At 52.4% G+C, this 24,556-nt stretch overlaps 2 protein-coding genes across 4 annotated transcripts in view; both read right to left on the reverse strand.

Moving 5' to 3' along the window:
* Positions 1 to 262: 262 nt before the first annotated feature.
* Positions 263 to 18,693, reverse strand: puf60 (poly(U) binding splicing factor 60KDa). 2 transcript variants are annotated; one of them, XM_031903219.1, is made up of 11 exons: positions 18,588 to 18,693; positions 14,752 to 14,847; positions 11,621 to 11,710; positions 10,551 to 10,601; positions 5,778 to 5,939; positions 5,234 to 5,326; positions 3,633 to 3,846; positions 2,496 to 2,686; positions 2,224 to 2,359; positions 1,849 to 2,084; positions 263 to 675 (listed from the first exon to the last, which is right to left on the reverse strand). In XM_031903219.1, exons 1-11 carry the CDS (start codon positions 18,606 to 18,608, stop codon positions 376 to 378), a joined length of 1,590 nt encoding a protein of 529 aa, XP_031759079.1. In that variant the 5' UTR covers positions 18,609 to 18,693; the 3' UTR covers positions 263 to 375.
* Positions 18,694 to 22,253: 3,560 nt separating this feature from the next.
* Positions 22,254 to 24,556, reverse strand: part of nrbp2 (nuclear receptor binding protein 2) — a gene marked incomplete at its 5' end in the record, with an annotated part of 30,946 nt that continues 28,643 nt past the window's right edge. The window contains one exon of one of the 2 annotated variants that reach the window (XM_031903452.1): positions 22,254 to 23,023. In XM_031903452.1, coding sequence (XP_031759312.1) covers positions 22,955 to 23,023 — 69 coding nt within the window. The remainder of the gene's footprint in view (positions 23,024 to 24,556) is intronic. The other variant, NM_001078952.2, reaches the window with a different exon arrangement.

A 24,556-nucleotide genomic window follows, 5' to 3' on the forward strand; every position in this document is an offset into this window, starting at 1 on the left:
TTCTGATTGGTTAGGAGCAGACTCCCTTGCAGCAAACTCTGACCTGTGCAGGAATCAGAAAGACTGTTTTTTGTTTCTTTTTCCCCCCCAAAATGATAATTTAATAAACATTTACTGCAAAATTCCCCGGGGGTCAACCTTGTGCTTCATTCCTTCTACCTACCTTCAGCCAATGAAACGCTGTGTCACATACCCTTTAACATTGCCCTTTAACTCAGGCAGGGGCGTGGCCTAAGCGCAGGGAAAGAATAGGGGAAAAGGGGAAAAAAACCCAAAAAGCTTTATTTCTCAGCTTCGACTCCGGGAGAGACACGACGGCACAAATAATTATAAAAGGAGCACAGTACGGGGGGCGGGGCATGTAGAAGAGTCCAATCACGCAGACAGGTCGCTATTATCAAATCGCTCCTGGTCGTAAACCTCGGCGACCACTTTGCGCCCAGCGAACCAGCGTCCATTCAGCGCCTGGATGGCTTTCTGCGTCTCGCTGGACATGGAGAACTCCACAAAGATCTTAACGATGATCTCGGCGTCTTCCTCCTCCCCCTGCTTCTCCTGGTAAATGATCACTCGATTCACCGCGCCAAATTTGCCGCACTCCTCCGTTACCTCCCCTTCCAGGTCATCATCGATATCACGGGGATCCACCATGTTGCGCAGGACCATGACAGTACTCTGCAGGGAGAGAGAGACACGTGAGCGCTAATGCCCCCCTCTGGGCAAAATAATGGGGGCGGTGCCCTCATCTGTTTGTCCCTGCTTAACACAGCACCCTGGTCTTGCTTTACGGCAGGGATTCCACATTACACTTATGGTTGGAGCCAAGGGGGAGATTGGATTCACTTACCCAGGGGGGGGTTCCTTCCTGACCATGGGAAAGAGAGCAGCCCAGGAGCAGGAAGTACAGAGAATCAGAGCTCTGTACCTGGGTAAGTACTGGGGGGAGATTGGATTCACTTACCCAGGGGGAGGTTCCTGCCTGACCATGGGAAAGAGAGCAGCCCAGGAGCAGGAAGTACAGAGGATCAGAGCTCTGTACCTGGGTAAGTACTGGGGGGAGATTGGATTCACTTACCCAGGGGGGGGGTTCCTGCCTGACCATGGGAAAGAGAGCAGCCCAGGAGCAGGAAGTACAGAGGATCAGAGCTCTGTACCTGGGTAAGTACTGGGGGGAGATTGGATTCACTTACCCAGGGGGGGGGTTCCTGCCTGACCATGGGAAAGAGAGCAGCCCAGGAGCAGGAAGTACAGAGAATCAGAGCTCTGTACCTGGGTAAGTACTGGGGGGAGATTGGATTCACTTACCCAGGGGGAGGTTCCTGTCTGACCATGGGAAAGAGAGCAGCCCAGGAGCAGGAAGTACAGAGAATCAGAGCTCTGTACCTGGGTAAGTACTGGGGGGAGATTGGATTCACTTACCCAGGGGGGGGGGAAGAGAGCAGCCCAGGAGCAGGAAGTACAGAGAATCAGAGCTCTGTACCTGGGTAAGTACTGGGGGGAGATTGGATTCACTTACCCAGGGGGGGTTCCTGTCTGACCATGGGAAAGAGAGCAGCCCAGGAGCAGGAAGTACAGAGAATCAGAGCTCTGTACCTGGGTAAGTACTGGAGGGAGATTGGATTCACTTACCCGAGGGGGGGGGGGGGGGGGGGGAGGTTCCTGCCTGACCATGGGAAAGAGAGCAGCCCAGGAGCAGGAAGTACAGAGAATCAGAGCTCTGTACCTGGGTAAGTACTGGGGGGAGACTAGATAGAATTCATGGAATTCCATGGTATCCCAGTGGGTGTGGCCACACCAAACACCAATGAGAAGCCCCAGGAGGTTACAACCCTCTCTGCACCCCCTTACCTCCTGTTTGCGCATGAGTTTCTGCATGACCATGTGTCGGGCGCTGCTCCCCGATATGCTCATATGTTCCTGCTCACTGAGCATTTCTGGCCTCTCCGACTCGGGCAGAATTTCCTCTTCTTCCTTCTCCTTCTTCACCTCTAGCTGGGCTAACGTTGGGGGACTGGAAAGCAGAGGGTTCACTAGCCCAACTGGGGGAATGGTAACTGGCAAGGGTGGGCGCACTGGGGTCACACCTGGGCAGATAAAGCAGAGAGAGTTACAGCAGAGTCTTTGGTTCTGATACAGAGAGGCTCCGCCCCTCAGGGTTACTGGCCACTTAGAGACTTGTGCTGCCTAACGGTGCACCTCCTTTCTGTCACATACGTGCCTCACCTGTAATAACCCCAGGGGCCTGTGCAGCCATAACAGCCTGAGGTAGTGCCCCCAGGGGCTGTGCGAGTGTCAGTGCAGGCGTTACCAGGCCAGGGCTGGCAAGGGTTCCGAGGACGGCAGCTCCTGCTACAGCTTCCTGTGGGCACAAAGCACAGTCAGTACAAAGCATTGGGTTCTTCCCTACTACCCCAGGGATGGGCATGAAGCAGTACATTTCCCTGCCTATAGGTGGGGTAAGTGGGTGCTGCACTATGGGGTACCAAGCTCCTCACCTGTGCTGTAATTTTAGCAGTCGCAGCTGCTGCAGCTACGGCCGCTGCGGGGGGCAGCCCACCAGGTGTGGCGGGTGTGAGCAGGGGCATTGGGGGTGTGACGGCCTTTCCAACTCGAAGGTACTGACCACCCAGATCAAAGAGGTTCATAGAGGAGACGGCATCCTGCGAGGACTGGCCCTTCTCATACTCTGCAGAGACAGAGAGCAGGGATTAGAGACGGGGAGGCAAGAGAGAGGCGAGGGGGGCACGGCCAGGCCCCCCTTACCTATAAAGCCCCAGCCCCCCTTACCTATAAAGCCCCGGCCCCCCTTACCTATAAAGCCCCGGCCCCCCTTACCTATAAAGCCCCGCCCCCCCCCCCAACTATAAAGCCCCGGCCCCCCTTACCTATAAAGCCGTGGCCCCCCCCACCTATAAAGCCCCGGCCCCCCTTACCTATAAAGCCGTAGCCCCCCCGTACCTATAAAGCCGTAGCCCCCCCGTACCTATAAAGCCGTAGCCCCCCCGTACCTATAAAGCCCCGGCCCCCCCGTACCTATAAAGCCGTGGCCCCCCCGTACCTATAAAGCCCCGGCCCCCCCGTACCTATAAAGCCCCGGCCCCCCCGTACCTATAAAGCCCCGGCCCCCCCGTACCTATAAAGCCCCGGCCCCCCCGTACCTATAAAGCCCCGGCCCCCCCGTACCTATAAAGCCCCGGCCCCCCGTACCTATAAAGCCCCGGCCCCCCCGTACCTATAAGCCGTAGCCCCCCCGTACCTATAAAGCCGTAGCCCCCCCCGTACCTATAAAGCCGTAGCCCCCCCCGTACCTATAAAGCCGTAGCCCCCCCGTACCTATAAAGCCGTAGCCCCCCCGTACCTATAAAGCCGTAGCCCCCCCCGTACCTATAAAGCCGTAGCCCCCCCGTACCTATAAAGCCCCAGCCCCCCCGTACCTATAAAGCCCCAGCCCCCCCGTACCTATAAAGCCCCAGCCCCCCCGTACCTATAAAGCCCCAGCCCCCCCGTACCTATAAAGCCCCAGCCCCCCCGTACCTATAAAGCCCCAGCCCCCCCGTACCTATAAAGCCCCAGCCCCCCGTACCTATAAAGCCCCAGCCCCCCCGTACCTATAAAGCCCCGGCCCCCCGTACCTATAAAGCCGTAGCCCTTGTGTTTGCCGGTGGTGGGATCACGAGCCAACATGCAGGACTTAATCTTCCCGAATGCCTCAAACACGCTCTTGATGTCCTCGTCGGACAGGTCCTGGTGCACGGAGGCCACGTAGATCCGGTTGAAGGAACGCGCCTCCTCCGCCAGCTGGTCTATAATGGGCTGAGCCTGCCCGATGTTACTGGGTCGGCCCACCTACGGGAGAACACAGGGGGCTCTCACCAAGGCTCAACCATTTCATTCCTACTTTTCCTGTGCAAACCAGGCCTCTAGTTTTTTCCCCATTCTATATGTGTGTGTGTGGGGGGGTATGTCTGGGGGTGGGGGTGGTCTCTCTCTGTGTGCTTAGTTTGCCCATAGCCTGTACAGAGAGATACCATAAAACTATGGCACATAGGGATTCCCCTGTACTAAGCACAATTCAGCAGGAACAGCCCCCTAAGTTTGCCCATAGCCTGTACAGAGATATACCATAAAACTATGGCACATAGGGATTCCCCTGTACTAAGCACAATTCAGCAGGAACAGCCCCCTAAGTTTGCCCATAGCCTGTACAGAGAGATACCATAAAACTATGGCACATAGGGATTCCCCTGTACTAAGCACAATTCAGCAGGAACAGCCCCTAAGTTTGCTCATAGCCTGTACAGAGAGATACCATAAAACTATGGCACATAGGGATTCCCCTGTACTAAGCACAATTCAGCAGGAACAGCCCCTAAGTTTGCTCATAGCCTGTACAGAGAGATACCATAAAACTATGGCACATAGGGATTCCCCTGTACTAAGCACAATTCAGCAGGAACAGCCCCCTAAGTTTGCCCATAGCCTGTACAGAGAGATACCATAAAACTATGGCACATAGGGATTCCCCTGTACTAAGCACAATTCAGCAGGAACAGCCCCTAAGTTTGCTCATAGCCTGTACAGAGAGATACCATAAAACTATGGCACATAGGGATTCCCCTGTACTAAGCACAATTCAGCAGGAACAGCCCCCTAAGTTTGCCCATAGCCTGTACAGAGAGATACCATAAAACTATGGCACATAGGGATTCCCCTGTACTAAGCACAATTCAGCAGGAACAGCCCCCTAAGTTTGCCCATAGCCTGTACAGAGAGATACCATAAAACTATGGCACATAGGGATTCCCCTGTACTAAGCACAATTCAGCAGGAACAGCCCCCTATGTTTGCCCATAGCCTGTACAGAGAGTTACCATAAAACTATGGCACATAGGGATTCCCCTGTACTAAGCACAATTCAGCAGGAACAGCCCCCTAAGTTTGCCCATAGCCTGTACAGAGAGATACCATAAAACTATGGCACATAAGGATTCCCCTGTACTAAGCACAATTCAGCAGGAACAGCACTACAGAGTCACTAACCCAAAGACTGTGTGCGCCAGTAGGGACAAAGCTGGCACAGAAACAATCCTGTATATGAAGGCATGACATGGGCGTGTATGTAGGACAGGTAGGCTACACAACTGACAGCTTTTCCTGGTTGCTATGGCACATGTATCTATGATGCACAGCAGAAGTGCCAGCCTACAGGGGTGCAGGCCCAGCTTATACTCACCTTTATGTTCCTGCCACCCAACATCACAGAGTTCATCTGCTCCAGCGCCAACTGGGCCGCTTCTGGCACTTCATACTCCACGAAGGCGAATCCCTGGGAGAAAGAGGAGTAGGTAAGGGGTACCTGGCACGTGCCCAGGCTGCCGTACTGAGAGACCTGGGGCAGATAGCCGTGCCCCCCACATAGCCCATTTATCACCCACGGGGAAACACACACTCACTCACAGACAGCTGGGGGGGGGGAGATACACCTGCACTCACATAAGGGCTGACCATGTGCCCCCCCAGGGGTGGGTAAGGCTGGCATATCCTTCCTTTCTGTTCATTTACACAGTGCTGATATTCCCAGAACAGGGGGTGCTGGGGTGGGGGGCCCTGGTGCTTCAGCCACACAAAGGTCCAGCCTATGCTGAGTTCTCTCTATTTGGACCTTTTCATGTAGATGAATGGAAGCATACGTGCCAGGGGGTTGCTAATGCCCAGTGACAGTGCTCATTCAGCGTGCCAGAGCCCAGTGTACCCAGTAATACCCAGTAATACCACACCTTGTGCTTCATTGTGACCGAGTCCCAGGACATGTCTATGCTCTTTATGGGCCCAAATGGAGCGAAGGCCTGCCGGATGGTGTCCTCCCCCAGCTCGTAATAGATGGAGCCCACGTAGACGCGGCACATAATGGCCAGGGCACGCTGCCTCTGCGCCGCCATCTGCAACAGAAAGGAGTCACCGGTTAGTGCCAGGGTTCCGTTCCACTGTGCCGTCACATCTGTTCTGCATTCCGCCCCAACCACCACCCCCCCGGAACCCCACACTCTCACTGCACCCCAACTCCAAGTACTGCCCCAGAGCAGGCAGCGACTGGCCGAAGCCCTTCCCAGCCTGCAGGAGGAGGAAGCCGCTTTGGGACACTTGATGGCGCTGCAGGAACTATTTCCCCGGCAGGGGGGCAGTCTATCAGATTCCTGCACCGCTTCCTGTTCTGCAGGAAGTACACAGTGCAAAGGCGCTCCCCTACGAACAGTGTATAGTGAGGTTTCTGCCCTCACCTAGGGAACAAGGGAGACTTACAGGGGCATCTGTATGATCCAATATACAGGTCGGAGGACTCCATATTAGAGGAGGAGCCAGTTTAGGGGCAGTCAGCCAATGGGGTGTGTGGTGTTATGTCACAAGGAATGGTTGCACACTGACAGCAGAACCAGCTTATAGGCCACTGGTTACCCGGTAAGTACCTGGTTAAGTACTGGGGGGAGATTGGATTCACTTACCCAGGGGGGGTTCCTGTCTGACCATGGGAAAGAGAGCAGCCCAGGAGCAGGAAGTACAGAGAATCAGAGCTCTGTACCTGGGTAAGTACTGGGGGGAGATTGGATTCACTTACCCAGGGGGAGGTTCCTGTCTGACCATGGGAAAGAAAGCAGCCCAGGAGCAGGAAGTACAGAGAATCAGAGCTCTGTGCCTGGGTAAGTACTGGGGGGAGATTGGATTCACTTACCCAGGGGGAGGTTCCTGTCTGACCATGGGAAAGAGAGCAGCCCAGGAGCAGGAAGTACAGAGAATCAGAGCTCTGTACCTGGGTAAGTACTGGGGGGAGATTGGATTCACTTACCCAGGGGGAGGTTCCTGACTGACCATGGGAAAGAGAGCAGCCCAGGAGCAGGAAGTACAGAGAATCAGAGCTCTGTACCTGGGTAAGTACTGGGGGGGAGATTGGATTCACTTACCCAGGGGGGGGTTCCTGCCTGACCATGGGAAAGAGAGCAGCCCAGGAGCAGGAAGTACAGAGAATCAGAGCTCTGTACCTGGGTAAGTACTGGGGGGAGATTGGATTCACTTACCCAGGGGGGGGTTCCTGCCTGACCATGGGAAAGAGAGCAGCCCAGGAGCAGGAAGTACAGAGAATCAGAGCTCTGTGCCTGGGTAAGTACTGGGGGAGATTGGATTCACTTACCCAGGGGGGGGTTCCTGCCTGACCATGGGAAAGAGAGCAGCCCAGGAGCAGGAAGTACAGAGAATCAGAGCTCTGTACCTGGGTAAGTACTGGGGGGAGATTGGATTCACTTACCCAGGGGGGGGTTCCTGCCTGACCATGGGAAAGAGAGCAGCCCAGGAGCAGGAAGTACAGAGAATCAGAGCTCTGTGCCTGGGTAAGTACTGGGGGGAGATTGGATTCACTTACCCAGGGGGGGGTTCCTGCCTGACCATGGGAAAGAGAGCAGCCCAGGAGCAGGAAGTACAGATAATCAGAGCTCTGTGCCTGGGTAAGTACTGGGGGAGACTGGATTGACATAGTGAGGTGGAGTTTCTTATGAGAAATGATAATGACTAAGACAAGAGAGTACACCCCTAAGACAGAGAGCATAGTGCCAGGAGGGGGGCCCTCACCTGGCAGCCCCAGCCCATGTGACCCATGCCACCCAATCAGAGGACAAGCACACAGACAGGTAAGAGCACAGGCCATGCAGATTAGATGTGAGGAGAACAGGACTGATGATAAGATGAAAGTGATGTTACTGATGAGCCTACAGATGATTCCCAGAGGAACGGCCTGGGGCTGGCCAGTAGTACATACATGTGGGGACCCCGGGGGGGTTACTGATATTAGGCTGTAGCACATGCACCCAAACACCACCACACCGCCCCAGTACCACACATACCTGCACTATTGGGGCCCACACATACGGAAGTTGTGGGCCCCAGACTAAAAGTTAAGGGCAGCGGTGCCAGTAAATCTGCTCCAGTCTGACTGTGCGGCCTGCACCCCATAGAGCCCATCAGCACCCCAACACCATGGCACACTGTCACCCAACTGATTGGCACAGAGAGGTTCTGCCATGTCTCAGGGAACAGATTATGCCCCCCTCTGCCCACATCCCCCCATGTTTCTATAGGTAGGTAGGTAATGGCACAGAGGGGCCCGGGGATGGAGAGATGAGGCATGGGATGGGGGAATGGCAGCAATGAGACACAGCCATATACAGCATCTCTAAAGCAGACTCCCAGCAGCCAACACAGCAAGAACGGCTGCAGCTGCAAACCTGAGGGAAACTTGCCCTTTATACAGGAATCCCAGCACAACAAGGGCCCATGGGAAACAACTCCCTGCCACACTGCTGTGCCACCGCCATGTTGGCTCACCCACTGTTATATATCTGCCCCATAGCGCACCGCACTATGGGTAATCTGTTCTGTAATGCAGGTGATGTGGCCCCCAGGTGCTTGGCCAATATTAGGAACAAGGGCACAAACAGGAGATGATATTAATGTTATTAAAGGAACAGTAACACCAAAAAATGAAAGTGTTTTAAAGTAATTAAAAGATAATGTACAGTTGCCCTGCGCTGGTAAAACTGGTAAGTTTGCTACAGAAACGCTAATATAGTTTATATAAATGAGCTGCTATGTCAACACAGGGGCAGCCATTGAAGCTGGGAAAAAGGAGAAAAGGCACAGGTTACATAGCAGATAACAGATAAGCTTTGTAGAATATAATGGGGTTTTATCTGTTATCTGCTAAGTAACCTGTGCCTTTTCTCCTGTAAATGGCTGCCCCCGTGGCTACACAGCAGCTTTATTATATAAACTATAGTAGTTTTTCTAAGGAAAACACACCAGTTGTACCAGTACAGGGCAGCATTACATTATATAGTAATTACTTTTATACACTTTCATTTTTTGGTGTTACTGTCCCTTTAAGAAAGGAAACCCATAGCAACCAGGCACGATTATTCTGGTTATTCTGCCCATCTAAATATTATTATTAGACATTATAGGTAAGAGCAAATAGTAAAGGGGACTTTGCATATGAGAATAAACACATTTATACTGAAATCACTTCTCTTTAATAAACACTGGCAAATGGCACATTTTCCGCAGTGTTAGGGAAAGTACTGAGAGCTGGAAGGGAGAAGGCGACTAAATGCCTGCACTGGGGGGCCCCAAAGGCACAGCCCTGTCCTGCCCCATTCCCTGCAGCTACACATTTATGTACAACCCTATGTGCCCCCATATTAGTCACCCCCAGAATAACGGGGATACAACATCTTGGTGCTTTCACCAGTACCTCCCACCTTAATCTCATTCCGGGGGCAAATGCCCAGCTGCCTCCCAATCGTCCCTGGCCTGAGGGGTACATAGGGGCCGGTATAACTCCATATACAGAGGGAGAACTGATGGTGCCACTAAGGGGCCGGTATAACTTCATATACACAGGGAGAACTGATGGTGCCACTAAGGGGCCGGTATAACTTCATATACAGAGGGAGAACTGATGGTGCCACTAAGGGGCCGTTATAACTCCATATACACAGGGAGAACTGAAGGTGCCAGTAAGGGGCCGGTATAACTCCATATACACAAGGAGAACTGATGGTGCCACTAAGGGGCCGGTATAACTTCATATACACAGGGAGAACTGATGGTGCCAGTAAGGGGCCGGTATAACTCCATATACACAGGGAGAACTGAAGGTGCCAGTAAGGGGCCGGTATAACTCCATATACACAGGGAGAACTGATGGTGCCAGTAAGGGGCCGGCATAACTCCATATACACAGGGAGAACTGATGGTGCCAGTAAGGGGCCGGCATAACTCCATATACACAGGGAGAACTGATGGTGCCACTAAGGGGCCGGTATAACTCCATATACACAGGGAGAACTGATGGTGCCACTAAGGGGCCGGTATAACTCCATATACACAGGGAGAACTGATGGTGCCACTAAGGGGCCGGTATAACTCCATATACACAGGGAGAACTGATGGTGCCAGTAAGGGGCCGGCATAACTCCATATACACAGGGAGAACTGATGGTGCCAGTAAGGGGCCGGCATAACTCCATATACACAGGGAGAACTGATGGTGCCAGTAAGGGGCCGGTATAACTCCATATACACAGGGAGAACTGATGGTGCCAGTAAGGGGCCGGTATAACTCCATATACACAGGGAGAACTGATGGTGCCAGTAAGGGGCCGGTATAACTCCATATACACAGGGAGAACTGATGGTGCCAGTAAGGGGCCGGTATAACTCCATATACACAGGGAGAACTGATGGTGCCAGTAAGGGGCCGGTATAACTCCATATACACAGGGAGAACTGATGGTGCCAGTAAGGGGCCGGTATAACTGCCTTTGCTCGGGACCCTGAGAGAACGCCTCAAAAATGCCCTTTCAAGGACCAACGGCTCCCCCCTCCCTGTGCAGGCCTAGGGAAAAAAACACAGACAATAATAAAAGGCAAATGTTAAGCAGCCCTCCTCCACCCCCCCACACAGGAAAAGAAGAGCCCCAGAAGAAGTGAATATTTCTATTGACCGATTGTAAAGGTGAGAGAGGATCTCCAAAGCTCATAGTCACTGCTGCCATCTGAAAGACAGTAAAGACACAGTTGAGTCTGTGGGAGCTCAGAACACGCTGCTTGCACTTCTGTCTCTCTGTGCTGTCTGGTACCTTCCCTGCTCTAAACACAAGTAGAGACCTGCAGCATTACCCTCACCCCCCTTCTGACTAAGGCCCCCACAAACAGAAGCCATCAGAGCATGGCGGTAGCCCCCAGTTGTGCGCTGGAGCGCTGAATAGCAAAGGGGGGGCTCTATACTTGAGACTGAGCAATGGGGTACCGTCACTGTCTTTCCCCCAAGGGGGTCGGTCACTGAGAAGGAGCAGAACATGGCCAGGAATTAGCAGCCATTGTAATGAAATACAGGGGCACAGGGGCATATGGGGTGCATATCAGCCCAATACCGTACAATATATATCAATACGATACGTATCTCTCTGAACAGAACGCAAAGTACTTCCACTTCATTCAGCATGAAGGAAAATATATTGTTAGGGGCAGTTTACACCTTTATAGCAAAATAAATAGACCTTGTGCTGAAAAGCTCTTCTTACTTTAAATAGCTCTAATGAGCTCAATGTAAACAACCCCCTCCCTTTCCTTCCCTTCCCCAGATAAACAAAAAACCCTAATGCAGGAGCTTTGTCTGTGCCTGCCAATCTCATTATGTTCCTTTATGGCTGCCCACAACTGCTCACAAGAACCAGGAAGTTGGAAACTCAATGCACTTTTAATTGCCCTGTCTGGCTCAATAAGTAGCAAAAGTAATAGTCAAAAAGTAGGTTGTACCCAAGTCCCATTTACCTATTTGTTGAACACCTGTGGAACAAGGGGTATTACTGCCCAGTTAAGGGAACAAAGAGACAAAATCATACAGAACATCCGGTTTCTGGCCAATCAGATCACCACTGTACAAGGAAGTTGTTTGCTTTTTGCCTCGGGAGGGGGGAGTATGGGGGGGGGGGGGGGAAGGGGTACCTCCAGCCTCCGAGACACACAGTCTGTGGAACAAAGGGCACAATAGCAGCCGGCAGTGGGGCATTACCTGTAGGTTGGTGAGCTGTTGGTGTTGATGTGCAATTGTTTGTTTCACCAGAACACTCTTGATGCTCTGCTCCATCGCATACTTCTTGGCCTATAAGAAAAGCAGAAAAGATTAAGCGGAGGGTGGGCACGGGCGGCACTGACGGCTGATGCCACTGTATCTCACAAGCACAAGTGCATGGCACAACACTGACTGTGGGTATACTGGGAGGCCATAATACCACCCTACACAAGGCCTGTTACCCAGTCACTTACTGCATCTCCATACCATGGCGTGCCCCCCGGATCTTCTCTCTAGCGGGCACTACCCACCTTACCTCTATAGACTTGGGCCTGGTCACCTTTCCCACTCACGGTGCTTGTCCAGCAGTGGGCGGAGCTCTATAAAATAGAAGCGGGAGAAGCCCAAAAGGTCCTGGCGCTTGTTTTGGGGTTACTGAATACTAGGCACGTAGCCCCGACTGGGGGCACAGGGAGAAAAACCAACTGTCATGTAGCCCGGCCACCGACTGGGGATTTAACTCATACAGATACACAGGGACCATAATGTGCCCCCAGCAACGGCCAATGTGCCCCCCCCCCAGCAACTGACCAATGTGCCACCCCCCCAGCAACTGGCCAATGTGCCCCCCCCCCCAGCAAATGGCCAATGTGCCCCCCCCCCCAGCAAATGGCCAATGTGCCCCCCCCCCAGCAACTGGCCAATGTGCCCCCCCCAGCAACGGGCCAATGTGCCCCGCCCAGCAACGGGCCATCACTCAGCTACAATTGGCCCCACTGAGCATTATGCTAGGCCGCTGTTACAGGCAGCACATTACTTGTAGGTAAATGGATGGACTTATGAAGCCAAGTTTATCAGGAGGGTCTCACCTGCCTCTCTGTGCAACTTACTGGGAAACAACACAAGAACTAAGGTCTCAAATGAAATCTTTAAAAAAATCAATAACCGAAAGCAACAATATACAAATCATTATTTCTGCTGTACAATCTGAATCTGAAAGAAACTGAAAAAAAGCTGATTGAAAGGTGAACTTCCCCTTTAAAGAAGCCCTTGGCTATGGTTGGTCAGACACCTGTGGGGGGCAAGTTATAAGAGGTACTGGCACTCACATACAGTAACTACCAACACAATAATTGGTGCAGGCACAAGCAGCCACAAAATAAATGCAAGTGGCATCAGATGCAGTGAGGCAGGCCCCCCAACAGCATGGGGTACAGGCCCCCCAACAGCATGGGGTACAGGCCCCCCAACAGCATGGGGTACAGGCCCCCCAACAGCATGGGGTACAGGCCCCCCAACAGCATGGGGTACAGGCCCCCCAACAGCATGGGGTACAGGCCCCCCAACAGCATGGAGTACAAAGTGCTAGTGGTGCAGACCCCCAACAGCATGGAGTACAAAGTGCTAGTGGGTGCAGACCCCCAACAGTATGGGGTACAAAGTGCTAGTGGGTGCAGACCCCCAACAGCATGGGGTACAAAGTGCTAGCGGGTGCAGACCCCCAACAGCATGGGGTACAAAGTGCTAGCGGGTGCAGACCCCCAACAGCATGGGATACAAAGTGCTAGCAGGTGCAGACCCCCAACAGCATGGGGTACAAAGTGCTAGCAGGTGCAGACCCCCAACAGCATGGGATACAAAGTGCTAGCGGGTGCAGACCCCCAACAGCATGGGGTACAAAGTGCTAGCGGGTGCAGACCCCCAACAGCATGGGGTACAAAATGCTAGTGGGTGCAGACCCCCAACAGCATGGGATACAAAGTGCTAGTGGGTGCAGACCCCCAAAAGCATGGGATACAAAGTGCTAGTGGGTGCAGACCCCCAACAGCATGGGGTACAAAATGCTAGTGGGTGCAGACCCCCAACAGCATGGGGTACAAAGTGCTAGCGGGTGCAGACCCCTAACAGCATGGGGTACAAAGTGCTAGTGGGTGCAGACCCCCAACAGCATGGAGTACAAAGTGCTAGCGGGTGCAGACCCCCAACAGCATGGGGTACAAAGTGCTAGTGGGTGCAGACCCCCAACAGCATGGAGTACAAAGTGCTAGTGGGTGCAGACCCCCAACAGCATGGGGTACAAAGTGCTAGTGGGTGCAGACCCCCAACAGCATGGGGTACAAAGTGCTAGTGGGTGCAGACCCCAAACAGCATGGGATACAAAGTGCTAGTGGGTGCAGACCCCCAACAGCATGGGGTACAAAGTGCTAGTGGGTGCAGACCCCCAACAGTATGGGGTACAAAGTGCTAGTGGGTGCAGACCCCCAACAGCATGGGGTACAAAATGCTAGTGGGTGCAGACCCCCAACAGCATGGGGTACAAAGTGCTAGTGGGTGCAGACCCCCAACAGCATGGGGTACAAAGTGCTAGTGGGTGCAGACCCCCAACAGCATGGGGTACAAAGTGCTAGTGGGTGCAGACCCCCAACAGCATGGGGTACAAAGCTAACAAGTGCCTGTTAGAGATCCCCCACCGATGATCTTCAGTGTGAAATGCCAGGATAGGCCTTGCTGGAGGCTGCTGTTGCTTTGATTTTCCGTATGGCTGAGATCAGGTGGGAAAGAGAATTCATAATGAATATATGAGCCTCACCCCAGTATTAGGAGGGGGGAGCTGGGTGGTACAGGGGGGTTATGTGCCACAGTAGGACTCCAAGCTCCTTGATACTGGGTTTATTCTGAGATTTGGCACACTTCTGCTACCAGCCTGAGGTTGCAGCCAGAGCCCAGCAATAGCAATGATAGCCTTATACTTGCCTTTCTGCCCCAGTACAGTGATATAAAGCCCAGGGATATTGCCAGGAGGGTAATGTGAATGAATATATCAGTAGGAACGGTGTGCCAATCAAGGGCAGCCGCTGAACCATCACCGAGTCTGCAGGGTGCCGAGCGCTACCCCAGCGGGGCATTTAGAGCGCAGACCCACACACTCAGGGAAGGGAAAACCCAGCATGGCTCCCCGTGCTTATGAGCATTATTTACCAATCATTCCCTAAATATTGATCATTGCGATTATCAGATTATCACCCAAGGACCAGACTTTGTGCCATTCCCATTATTATTTAATATGAGATATACGCAGCACCGGCATTTCCGACACTCATGAAGAGGCTCCGCCCCAGCCAATGGCTTACCTTCTGCAGCGCCTCTTGCTGCTCCAGTGTGAGGGGTGGGAGTCCCAGTTTTGCTGAGGTGCTCTGTCCATTCTCCAGCTTGATGGAGTCAACACTCTGTGGGAATAAAGACACATGGCAATTAGCAAACGGCATACCCTGCGGGTAGGTACGGCTGCAATCCTGCCCCGGCTCCTAACCATTATATCATTGGTTGTCTGACTCCCCCTGGGGCCCTGCATCTTACTATAGGCAGCACCTGTGTATAGATGCTTCCTACGCCCTTAAGAGGGTGCCCGGGCTACAGGGGTGTGGGTGCAGCTCGGAGCGTCTGTGTATAGATGCTTCCTACGCCCATAAGAGGGTGCCCGGGCTAATGGGGTGTGGGTGCAGCTCGGGGGGGCCTGTGTATAGATGCTTCCTACGCCCATAAGAGGGTGCCCGGGCTACAGGGGTGTGGGTGCAGCTCGGAGCGTCTATGTATAGATGCTTCCTACGCCCATAAGAGGGTGCCCGGGCTACAGGGGTGTGGGTGCAGCTCGGAGCGTCTATGTATAGATGCTTCCTACGCCCATAAGAGGGTGCCCGGGCTACAGGGGTGTGGGTGCAGCTCGGAGCGTCTGTGTATAGATGCTTCCTACGCCCATAAGAGGGTGCCCGGGCTACAGGGGTGTGGGTGCAGCTCGGGGAGCCTGTGTATAGATGCTTCCTACGCCCATAAGAGGGTGCCCGGGCTACAGGGGTGTGGGTGCAGCTCGGGGGGGCCTGTGTATAGATGCTTCCTACGCCCATAAGAGGGTGCCCGGGCTACAGGGGTGTGGGTGCAGCTCGGAGCGTCTGTGTATAGATGCTTCCTACGCCCATAAGAGGGTGCCCGGGCTACAGGGGTGTGGGTGCAGCTCGGAGCGTCTGTGTATAGATGCTTCCTACGCCCATAAGAGGGTGCCCGGGCTACAGGGGTGTGGGTGCAGCTCGGAGCATCTATGTATAGATGCTTCCTACGACCTAAACATCAACACTGTCCAATGAGAGACAGGCCTTCAGTTGCTTATAAGTTCCCCTGGGTTAAACCTCTCCAACTATTAGGCACCACCTTGCAGTTGGTCTTATCTTGGATGGGTGGCCACTTCTATCTGACTGTTGGAGTGCAAACTCTTCAGAGAGTCTGTAAGCTTTCCCAGCTTTATGGGCATCAACAAGTCTTTGTTTTCTGAGCTCCTCAGACCCCCCCGTGTTGGGGCCATGATGCATATCCACAGCTGTGTGTGAGATCTTGCTGGGTCCCCCCAGTTCTTTAACTAAAACGAGGTCTCACTCACCCCTGACTGACATCCCACTGACTGACATCCCACTGACCGACATCCCACTGACCGACATCCCACTGACCGACATCCCACTGACCGACATCCCAGTGACAAAGACAAGAAGGGGGAGGTCCCTGTCCCATAGCGTATACAAGGGTATAGGGGGGTATGTAGCACTGTGGGTTACATCGGGTGACTGTGGGGCAGGGGTTATGTAAGTGCCCAAGAGGGGGTCTGAGAGTTAGTTTCTGAGGAGACTGATGGAGGGTTGGCTTGATCATGCCCAGAGACAGGAGGGTTGCCATGCCAGCGGGCAGCCCCCCCGTGCCTTCCTGTAGCACACACACACATCCATAATGACCCCTGCCTTTATAGGCACCGCCCCCTTAATTGGCTTCATTCCCGTGTCCTGAGACAAGAGCTGCATCAGAGGGGTCACATGGGCGCTGAGGGGCTTCCTGTAATGAGTCCGTTCCACCAGGGCACCCCCACTCTGCTTTGCAGGAACCCCCAATCCGCTGGGAGAGTACAAGCAGGAAAGAGTCCTTGTTGCCAGTAGCCAGCCCCACACTAAGTGGCAGATGGGGAGATTAGTTGCCTTGAGAGGAAACTTGTCACCCGTGTACTCTCTCTATTTCATTACTGCCCCCCCTTATATATTTATATATAGTGACCCCCCCTTAACTGCCCCCCCCCCCCCCAGTGTAACCAATCCCAACTGGGCCAGCCTTTCCCCATAACTGAGCCCATTCCCTTTATCAGCTTAGTCGCTCTTCTCTGTACTTTCTCTATTTCATTACTGCCCCCCCTTATATATTTATATATAGTGACCCCCCCCTTAACTGCCCCCCCCCCAGTGTAACCAATCCCAACTGGGCCAGCCTTTCCCCATAACTGAGCCCATTCCCTTTATCAGCTTAGTCGCTCTTCCCTGTACTTTCTCTATTTCATTACTGCCCCCCCCTTATATATTTATATATAGTGACCCCCCCCCTTAACTGCCCCCCCCCCCCCCAGTGTAACCAATCCCAACTGGGCCAGCCTTTCCCCATAACTGAGCCTATTCCCTTTATCAGCTTAGTCGCTCTTCCCTGTACTTTCTCTATTTCATTACTGCCCCCCCTTATATATTTATATATAGTGACCCCCCCTTAACTGACCCCCCCCCCAGTGTAACCAATCCCAACTGGGCCAGCCTTTCCCCATAACTGAGCCCATTCCCTTTATCAGCTTAGTCGCTCTTCCCTGTACTTTCTCTATTTCATTACTGCCCCCCCCTTATATATTTATATATAGTGACCCCCCCCCTTAACTGCCCCCCCCCCCCCCCCCAGTGTAACCAATCCCAACTGGGCCAGCCTTTCCCCATAACTGAGCCCATTCCCTTTATCAGATTAGTCGCTCTTCCCTGTACTTTCTCTATTTCATTACTGCCCCCCCTTATATATTTATATATAGTGACCCCCCCTTAACTGCCCCCCCCCCCCCCAGTGTAACCAATCCCAACTGGGCCAGCCTTTCCCCATAACTGAGCCCATTCCCTTTATCAGCTTAGTCGCTCTTCCCTGTACTTTCTCTATTTCATTACTGCCCCCCCCTTATATATTTATATATAGTGACCCCCCCCCCTTAACTGCCCCTTCCCCAGTGTAACCAATCCCAACTGGGCCAGCCTTTCCCCATAACTGAGCCCATTCCCTTTATCAGCTTAGTCGCTCTTCCCTGTACTTTCTCTATTTCATTACTGCCCCCCCTTATATATTTATATATAGTGACCCCCCCTTAACTGCCCCTTCCCCAGTGTAACCAATCCCAACTGGGCCAGCCTTTCCCCATAACTGAGCCCATTCCCTTTATCAGCTTAGTCGCTCTTCCCTGTACTTTCTCTATTTCATTACTGCCCCCCCCCCTAAATACAGGGGGGTGGGGGTGGGGCAGATACAGGGGGGGATGGGGCAGATACAGGGGGGATGGGGCAGATACAGGGGGGGATGGGGCAGATACAGGGGGGGATGGGGCAGATACAGGGGGGGGGCAGATACAGGGGGGGTGGGGGCAGATACAGGGGTGGGTGGGGGCAGATACAGGGGGGGTGGGGGCAGATACAGGGGGGGTGGGGGCAGATACAGGGGGGGTGGGGGCAGATACAGGGGGGGGCAGATACAGGGGGGGTGGGGGCAGATACAGGGGGGGTGGGGGCAGATACAGGGGGGGTGGGGCAGATACAGGGGGGGTGGGGGCAGATACAGGGGGGGGCACAATAGAGGACACAGTGGCGGCAGTGGGAGAGGCCAGACGGAGCCCAGGGACAATACCCCCGTTACAGACAGACAGACAGACAGCCCCAGAGGTGGAGCCATTAGTGCCCCCGCTCTCGGTTAGTATAATGTCTCGGCGCCACATTCCCCTCGGAGAGATACTTGCCCTCCCTGTGCCGCCCGTTCCCCGTTGTTACCCCGGGGGCAGGGAAGGCCCATGACCCAGCGCACAGAGCTGTTTATGGGGAGAAGCCAAGCCCGGCCGGCCCCCCAGCAGCCGCACTAATTCACTCACCAACATAACTGCAGCCGCCATGGATCCCACAGACTCACTTTCTACCACAGACAAATCTCGCGAGAACTTCCTGTTCCCGAAGCCGCGGCCAATCGGATCTCACGGGGAACAAAATGGCGCCCGTGTCTCGCGAGACTTGCAGCTTCGTGCGGGATTCAACGAGATCTCAGCAGCCCCGCCCCCAATAGCTCTGTGGCGCTGAGTAGCCCTGGGGCCCAGTGTAACCGCCATGTTCCCCTCTCTCCCCCGCCCCAGGGAAGCGCAGCCCTGAGGGAGCAGAGTTACATAGCAGGGGTGTGTGGGGGCCGGCCCCAGTACGTCATGCTTCTGTGCAGGAGGGGCGGGGCTTCTATCCAATAGGGTTTTCTTTATTAAAGGGAAAGTATCATATGACACACCTGCTGCATCTCTAAAGGGATACTTTGTGGCACCTTTAATAATCCCTGGCTTTGCCAGCGGTGGGCAGGAAAATGGGCATTAGTCCAAGTGGCTGCAGCCCCCCCCCCCCATGATCTTGTGCCTTTAAAAGGATCAGTCTAAAAAAAGCGAATGGGGGGGAATGAGGTGGCCATATACGCGGAGATACGTCGCCAAGCGAGCGGATCCTCTCCCGATATCCCACCTGCGGGTGCCCGACATTGGGGGAATTTAGGCTAATTCGGTGCTTTGGCCCCGGGGCCAAATGATTGAATTAGAACGCCAGTAATAGGCGCAGTCGGTTCAGGGACACCAACGAGCCAATGCGGTCCCCCGATCCGACCAGATGTTTTAGCCCAGATATGGGTCGGGCAGGCCATCGTTTGTGCCCCTACACGGGCCGATTAGCTGCCAAATTGGTCTAAGGGACCCATATCAGCATCTACAATCAGCCCGTGTATGGGGGCCTTAAGGCTTTGGTGGGGGCAATCTCTCCCCTATAAAAGCTAATGGGGGGGGGAATCAGTCTAATGCTTTGGTCTCGCCATGTAAAATTTAGTGTGTTTACCTTTGCAGGTATGTACCATTGGAAACCTGCTGGTGCTTTTAATCAGTAGCTCAATATGGTGGAAAAACCGCCAACCTGGCAACTGTAAGTCTTTCCCATTCTTCCTTACACAGTCACATGGCTCAGCTTTGCTGTTTCCGGTTTGCCCAAGGCTGCCCCCTGCAGGCAGTGCCCTTTGCACACTTCTCATTGGCCGGACTATTACAATTCATTTATTCACATTTCAGTGGGTTTCAAGTAAATGCAAGTCAGTACCAGGGGGCAATCATTGTCTTTGCTCCTCGCTGGCTGCCATTTAGGGACACTTCTTTGTAGGGTTTACTTCCCCTTTAACTCATAGTACAATAGCCCAATGGGCTCCGTGGAAATATTCCCTGCAGATTCCTGCCTTTGTGCTGTTATGGGAGCAGAGAGGAATAAGCAGGGTCCCAGAGACGCATAAAAGCAGCAGCCACCTCCGCTGGGAGCAAGATGCCGGCACAGCCAATTCCACCCCCGCACTTCTCTGCACAGAGTTGCTAGTGGGGCCCCTGCCAAGGCAAGAAGGCTGGGATCTCCATCAATTCTGGTATCTAGTTTTATTTTTTAACAGCAGCTTGGGGGCCGCACCCCTGGTTATTCACAAGCCATTATGCCCCCTATACATGTTTCTATGTTTTCCATGTAAGGAGCCCCTGGGGGCCCAGAACAAATGGCCCCTCCCCTCAGACCCTGATTTCTGGGCACTCTCCCCATTAGTTTAGAACTATGGCAGCTACTTTACCCCTTTGCAACAAAAGGAAAATAGGAATGGATTCTTTTAGAGACAGGCAGGCACTCCAATAAAGTGGCATTGCTGCTCCAGTACGAAGTAAGATTAAAGTGCTTTTATTGATATGTACACATTTATGCTAAAAAGCCTTACGCGTTTCGTACCTTGCTCGGTACTTAATCATAGGCTGGAAAATTTCTTATAGACACCGAGTATTTAAGGACAAATTAGCCAATCAGATGAAGAGAAAACTGACCAATCACAACAAACTTACAATTAAGGTCAGGGTTACCGACCAGTAAAAGAAAAAGTCAATGTAATTAGAATGTAATTTTATTATTTTTTGGTAATACTTTCTACATATATATATATATATATACTTTTATTGTTCCACTTATATCTAGATAGTTTACCTGCCTTTATCCACATACTGATTCAACATCTTATTTACCTATCATTTGTGGGACCCATGTACCCTAATTGCTTTTCTTAATATGAAGAGCTTTTTGTAGCAGACAGATACGTATGTGTACATATATATATACATATGTTTCTGCATGATTTCTTTACTGGTATATGTATAAATATACATTTAATTTAAGCAAACTGACTTACTTTCTGAGCACTTAACCTCTTGTACACACATTATCTAAAATACCCGTATATACTCGAGTATAAGCCGATCGGAATATAAGCCGAGGTACCTAATTTTACCTAAAAAAACTGGAAAAACGTATTGACTCGAGTATAAGCCTAGGTTGGGAAATGCAGCCGCTACTGCTAAGTTTCAATAATCAAAATAAATACCAATAAAATGACATTCATTGAGGCATCATATTTATTTCAAAGAAAAACAGTAAACTAGCTCTGTAAGTGGAGAAGAGGGTGAACAAAAATAATATGGTATCAACAATGATACCTTAAATGTACTACCCCCTTAGCGCAATCATCAACCAAGTTAAAACACAAAGAGTTAAAATTCTTCAAAACTATATAGTTTATATAGAATATAAAGTGCAATGTGTAGTGCAGAATGGGGCAGATGATGATGGTAGATGGAGATGAATTGGGAGCGGGACAGGGCACTGGAGGGTCTGGTTGCGGGGGGCCTAATTTGCACACAAAGGATAGAGGGTGCTAGTCTGGAGGGACCCATGTCACCCGACTCGAGTATAAGCTGAGGGTCACTTTTTCAGCACATTTTGGGTGCTGAAAAACTAGGTTTATACTCGAGTATATACAGTACTTTTGTATTTCACTGTAATCTAATTACATTGACCTTAATTGTAAGTTTGTTGTGATTGGTCAATTTTGTCTTCATCTGATTGGCTAATTTGTCCTTAAATACTTGAGCGGCAATGCCACTTTATTGGAATTCCGGAGTGCCTGCCTATCTCTAAAAGAATCCATTCCTATTTGGCTCCCTGTGCTGAGGGTCTGGGGCATGAGCACCCGCTCCATATACACTGGGTAAGCAACCGTCTACTTGTCATGCTTAGAACTATATGCCCTTTGTAAAAGGAAAATAGCCCTAAAGGCCCTGGGGCCAAATGGTCGAATTCAAACGCCAGTAATAGGCACAGTCAATTCGGGGACACATCAACGAGCCAATGCGGTCCCTGATCCGACTACATTTTTTACCCGCCCGATCGATATCTGGACGATTTCAGGCCAGATGTTGGTCGGTCAGGCCTGTCGTTTGTGCCCCTACACAGGCCGATAAGCTGCCGAATCGTCTAAGGGACTGATATCGGCAGCTTCTATAGGCCCGTGTATGGGGGCCTTTACTCTATAACACGTAGTTCATATAAATAATTCAATTAATGAATGTGCTAATGAGTCAGTTCATTGGGGGGCAGTTTAACCCCTACCTGCCTGCCCCGTCACACTGCTGCCATTGCAGACACAAGCGATGGGGATAAAATAATGATAAGGAGACAGTGTGAGGGTTTCATTTAGCTGTAAAGTATTAAACACAAAAATACTCAGCACATCCGGCTCAGTCACTAGGGGCGGGGCCTGTGATTCCTAGTGAGTATAATAAATACCCAGGGGCGTGGCTAGGAACATCATGGGGCAGTCTCTACATATTATAGGTGTATTTGCAGGTTGAATCTGATTGGCTAATATTGGAATAAACATAAGAACCACAAGCAGAGCATTTGCAGCATGTTCCTCCTCAGCATGTTGGGCTTTTTGGGGGGTACACACCCCGTTTCAGTAAGAAGCGATACAACACACTGTATAATCCCATTCCTATAGACCCCCATTACTACACCCCCCCCGTGTAACCCCAATGCCCTCGCACCCTCTGTCCCTCTCTGTGTATATAGAGTTCAGTGCAGGTTTAGCCACGTGGTTTTTTAACACATTTCCATGGCCACACCCACCCCTTTCTGTGTCACTTCCTGTTCATACATGGAGGCCCATGGGAGGCCACTGTAGCCATATGTTGGTGGCCCAATAGTACAAAGACAGTGCTAGCTGTGCGTGCCACCTTGTTGGCACAATCTTGTAGCTCGGCTGAGGATATACACTAGCCATTCCTCTCTTGTCATGGCCCAAGCAGCTTGGCAATCCCTGATCTGTGCATTTGTGCCCTGCCAAGGGGCAAGGCCGCTCCATTCCCAGTCAGTGCAAAGATGCCCCTTGTTTGTGAAAAGCCTCTTCCAGGAACAGGGCCATCTTCTGGCGATCCTCCTGCAGGAGGGGCAAGAGACAGACGGTGTGGGCAGAAGGGCAACTTTGTATTGGCCCAATCAGGAGAAACGGTTGAGCAACTGGATGACCAATGGCAAGTGCTCATTGTGGCTAAAGGAATGTACTTACCCCTAGCTAGAAGATGGTAGTCAGAGGGCGGAGCTTCCAGCAAGAAGCCATGCAAGGAAGTGACAGCAACATGACTTCCTGCTGTGCTGCCATGCCGATTGCCTTGGAGCTCGCCCTGCTAGTCACAAAGTGCATGGCAGTGCCAACACACTGCAGTGGTTTAACTAGAGGCCCCTAACCACTCATTTCTTAATGCCACCCTCTATGCCTCCCATACCCCCCTATATAGGCCCCTAACCACCACTCACTTCTTAATGCCCCCCTCTCTGCCCTCCCATACCCCCTTATATAGGCCCCTAACCACCACTCACTTCTTAATGCCCCCCTCTCTGCCCTCCCATACCCCCCTATATAGGCCCCTAACCACCACTCACTTCTTAATGCCCCCCTCTCTGCCCTCCCATACCCCCTTATATAGGCCCCTAACCACCACTCATTTCTTAATGCCACCCTCTCTGCCCTCCCATACCCCCCTATATAGGCCCCTAAGCACCACTCACTTCTTAATGCCCCCCTCTCTGCCCTCCCATACCCCCCTATATAGGCCCCTAACCACCACTCACTTCTTAATGCCACCCTCTCTGCCCTCCCATACCCCCCAATATAGGCCCCTACCCACCACTCATTTCTTAATGCCCCCCTCTCTGCCTCCCATACCCCCCTATATAGGCTCCTAATCACCACTCATTTCTTAATGCCCCCCTCTCTGCCCTCCCATACCCCCCTATATAGGCCCCTAACCACCACTCACTTCTTAATGCCACCCTCTCTGCCTCCCATACCCCCCTATATAGGCCCCTAGCCACCACTCACTTCTTAATGCCCCCCTCTCTGCCCTCCCATACCCCCCAATATAGGCCCCTACCCACCACTCATTTCTTAATGCCCCCCTCTCTGCCTCCCATACCCCCCTATATAGGCTCCTAATCACCACTCATTTCTTAATGCCCCCCTCTCTGCCCTCCCATACCCCCCTATATAGGCCCCTAAGCACCACTCATTTCTTAATGCCACCCTCTCTGCCCTCCCATACCCCCCTATATAGGCCCCTAAGCACCACTCATTTCTTAATGCCACCCTCTCTGCCCTCCCATACCCCCCTATATAGGCCCCTAACCACCACTCACTTCTTAATGCCACCCTCTCTGCCTCCCATACCCCCCTATATAGGCCCCTAGCCACCACTCATTTCTTAATGCCACCCTCTCTGCCCTCCCATACCCCCCTATATAGGCCCCTAACCACCACTCATTTCTTAATGCCACCCTCTCTGCCCTCCCATACCCCCCTATATAGGCCCCTAACCACCACTCACTTCTTAATGCCACCCTCTCTGCCCTCCCATACCCCCCTATATAGGCCCCTAAGCACCACTCATTTCTTAATGCCACCCTCTCTGCCCTC

The sequence above is a fragment of the Xenopus tropicalis genome, chromosome 6 (assembly GCF_000004195.4).
Source record: "Xenopus tropicalis strain Nigerian chromosome 6, UCB_Xtro_10.0, whole genome shotgun sequence".
NCBI classification, from domain to species: domain Eukaryota; kingdom Metazoa; phylum Chordata; class Amphibia; order Anura; family Pipidae; genus Xenopus; species Xenopus tropicalis.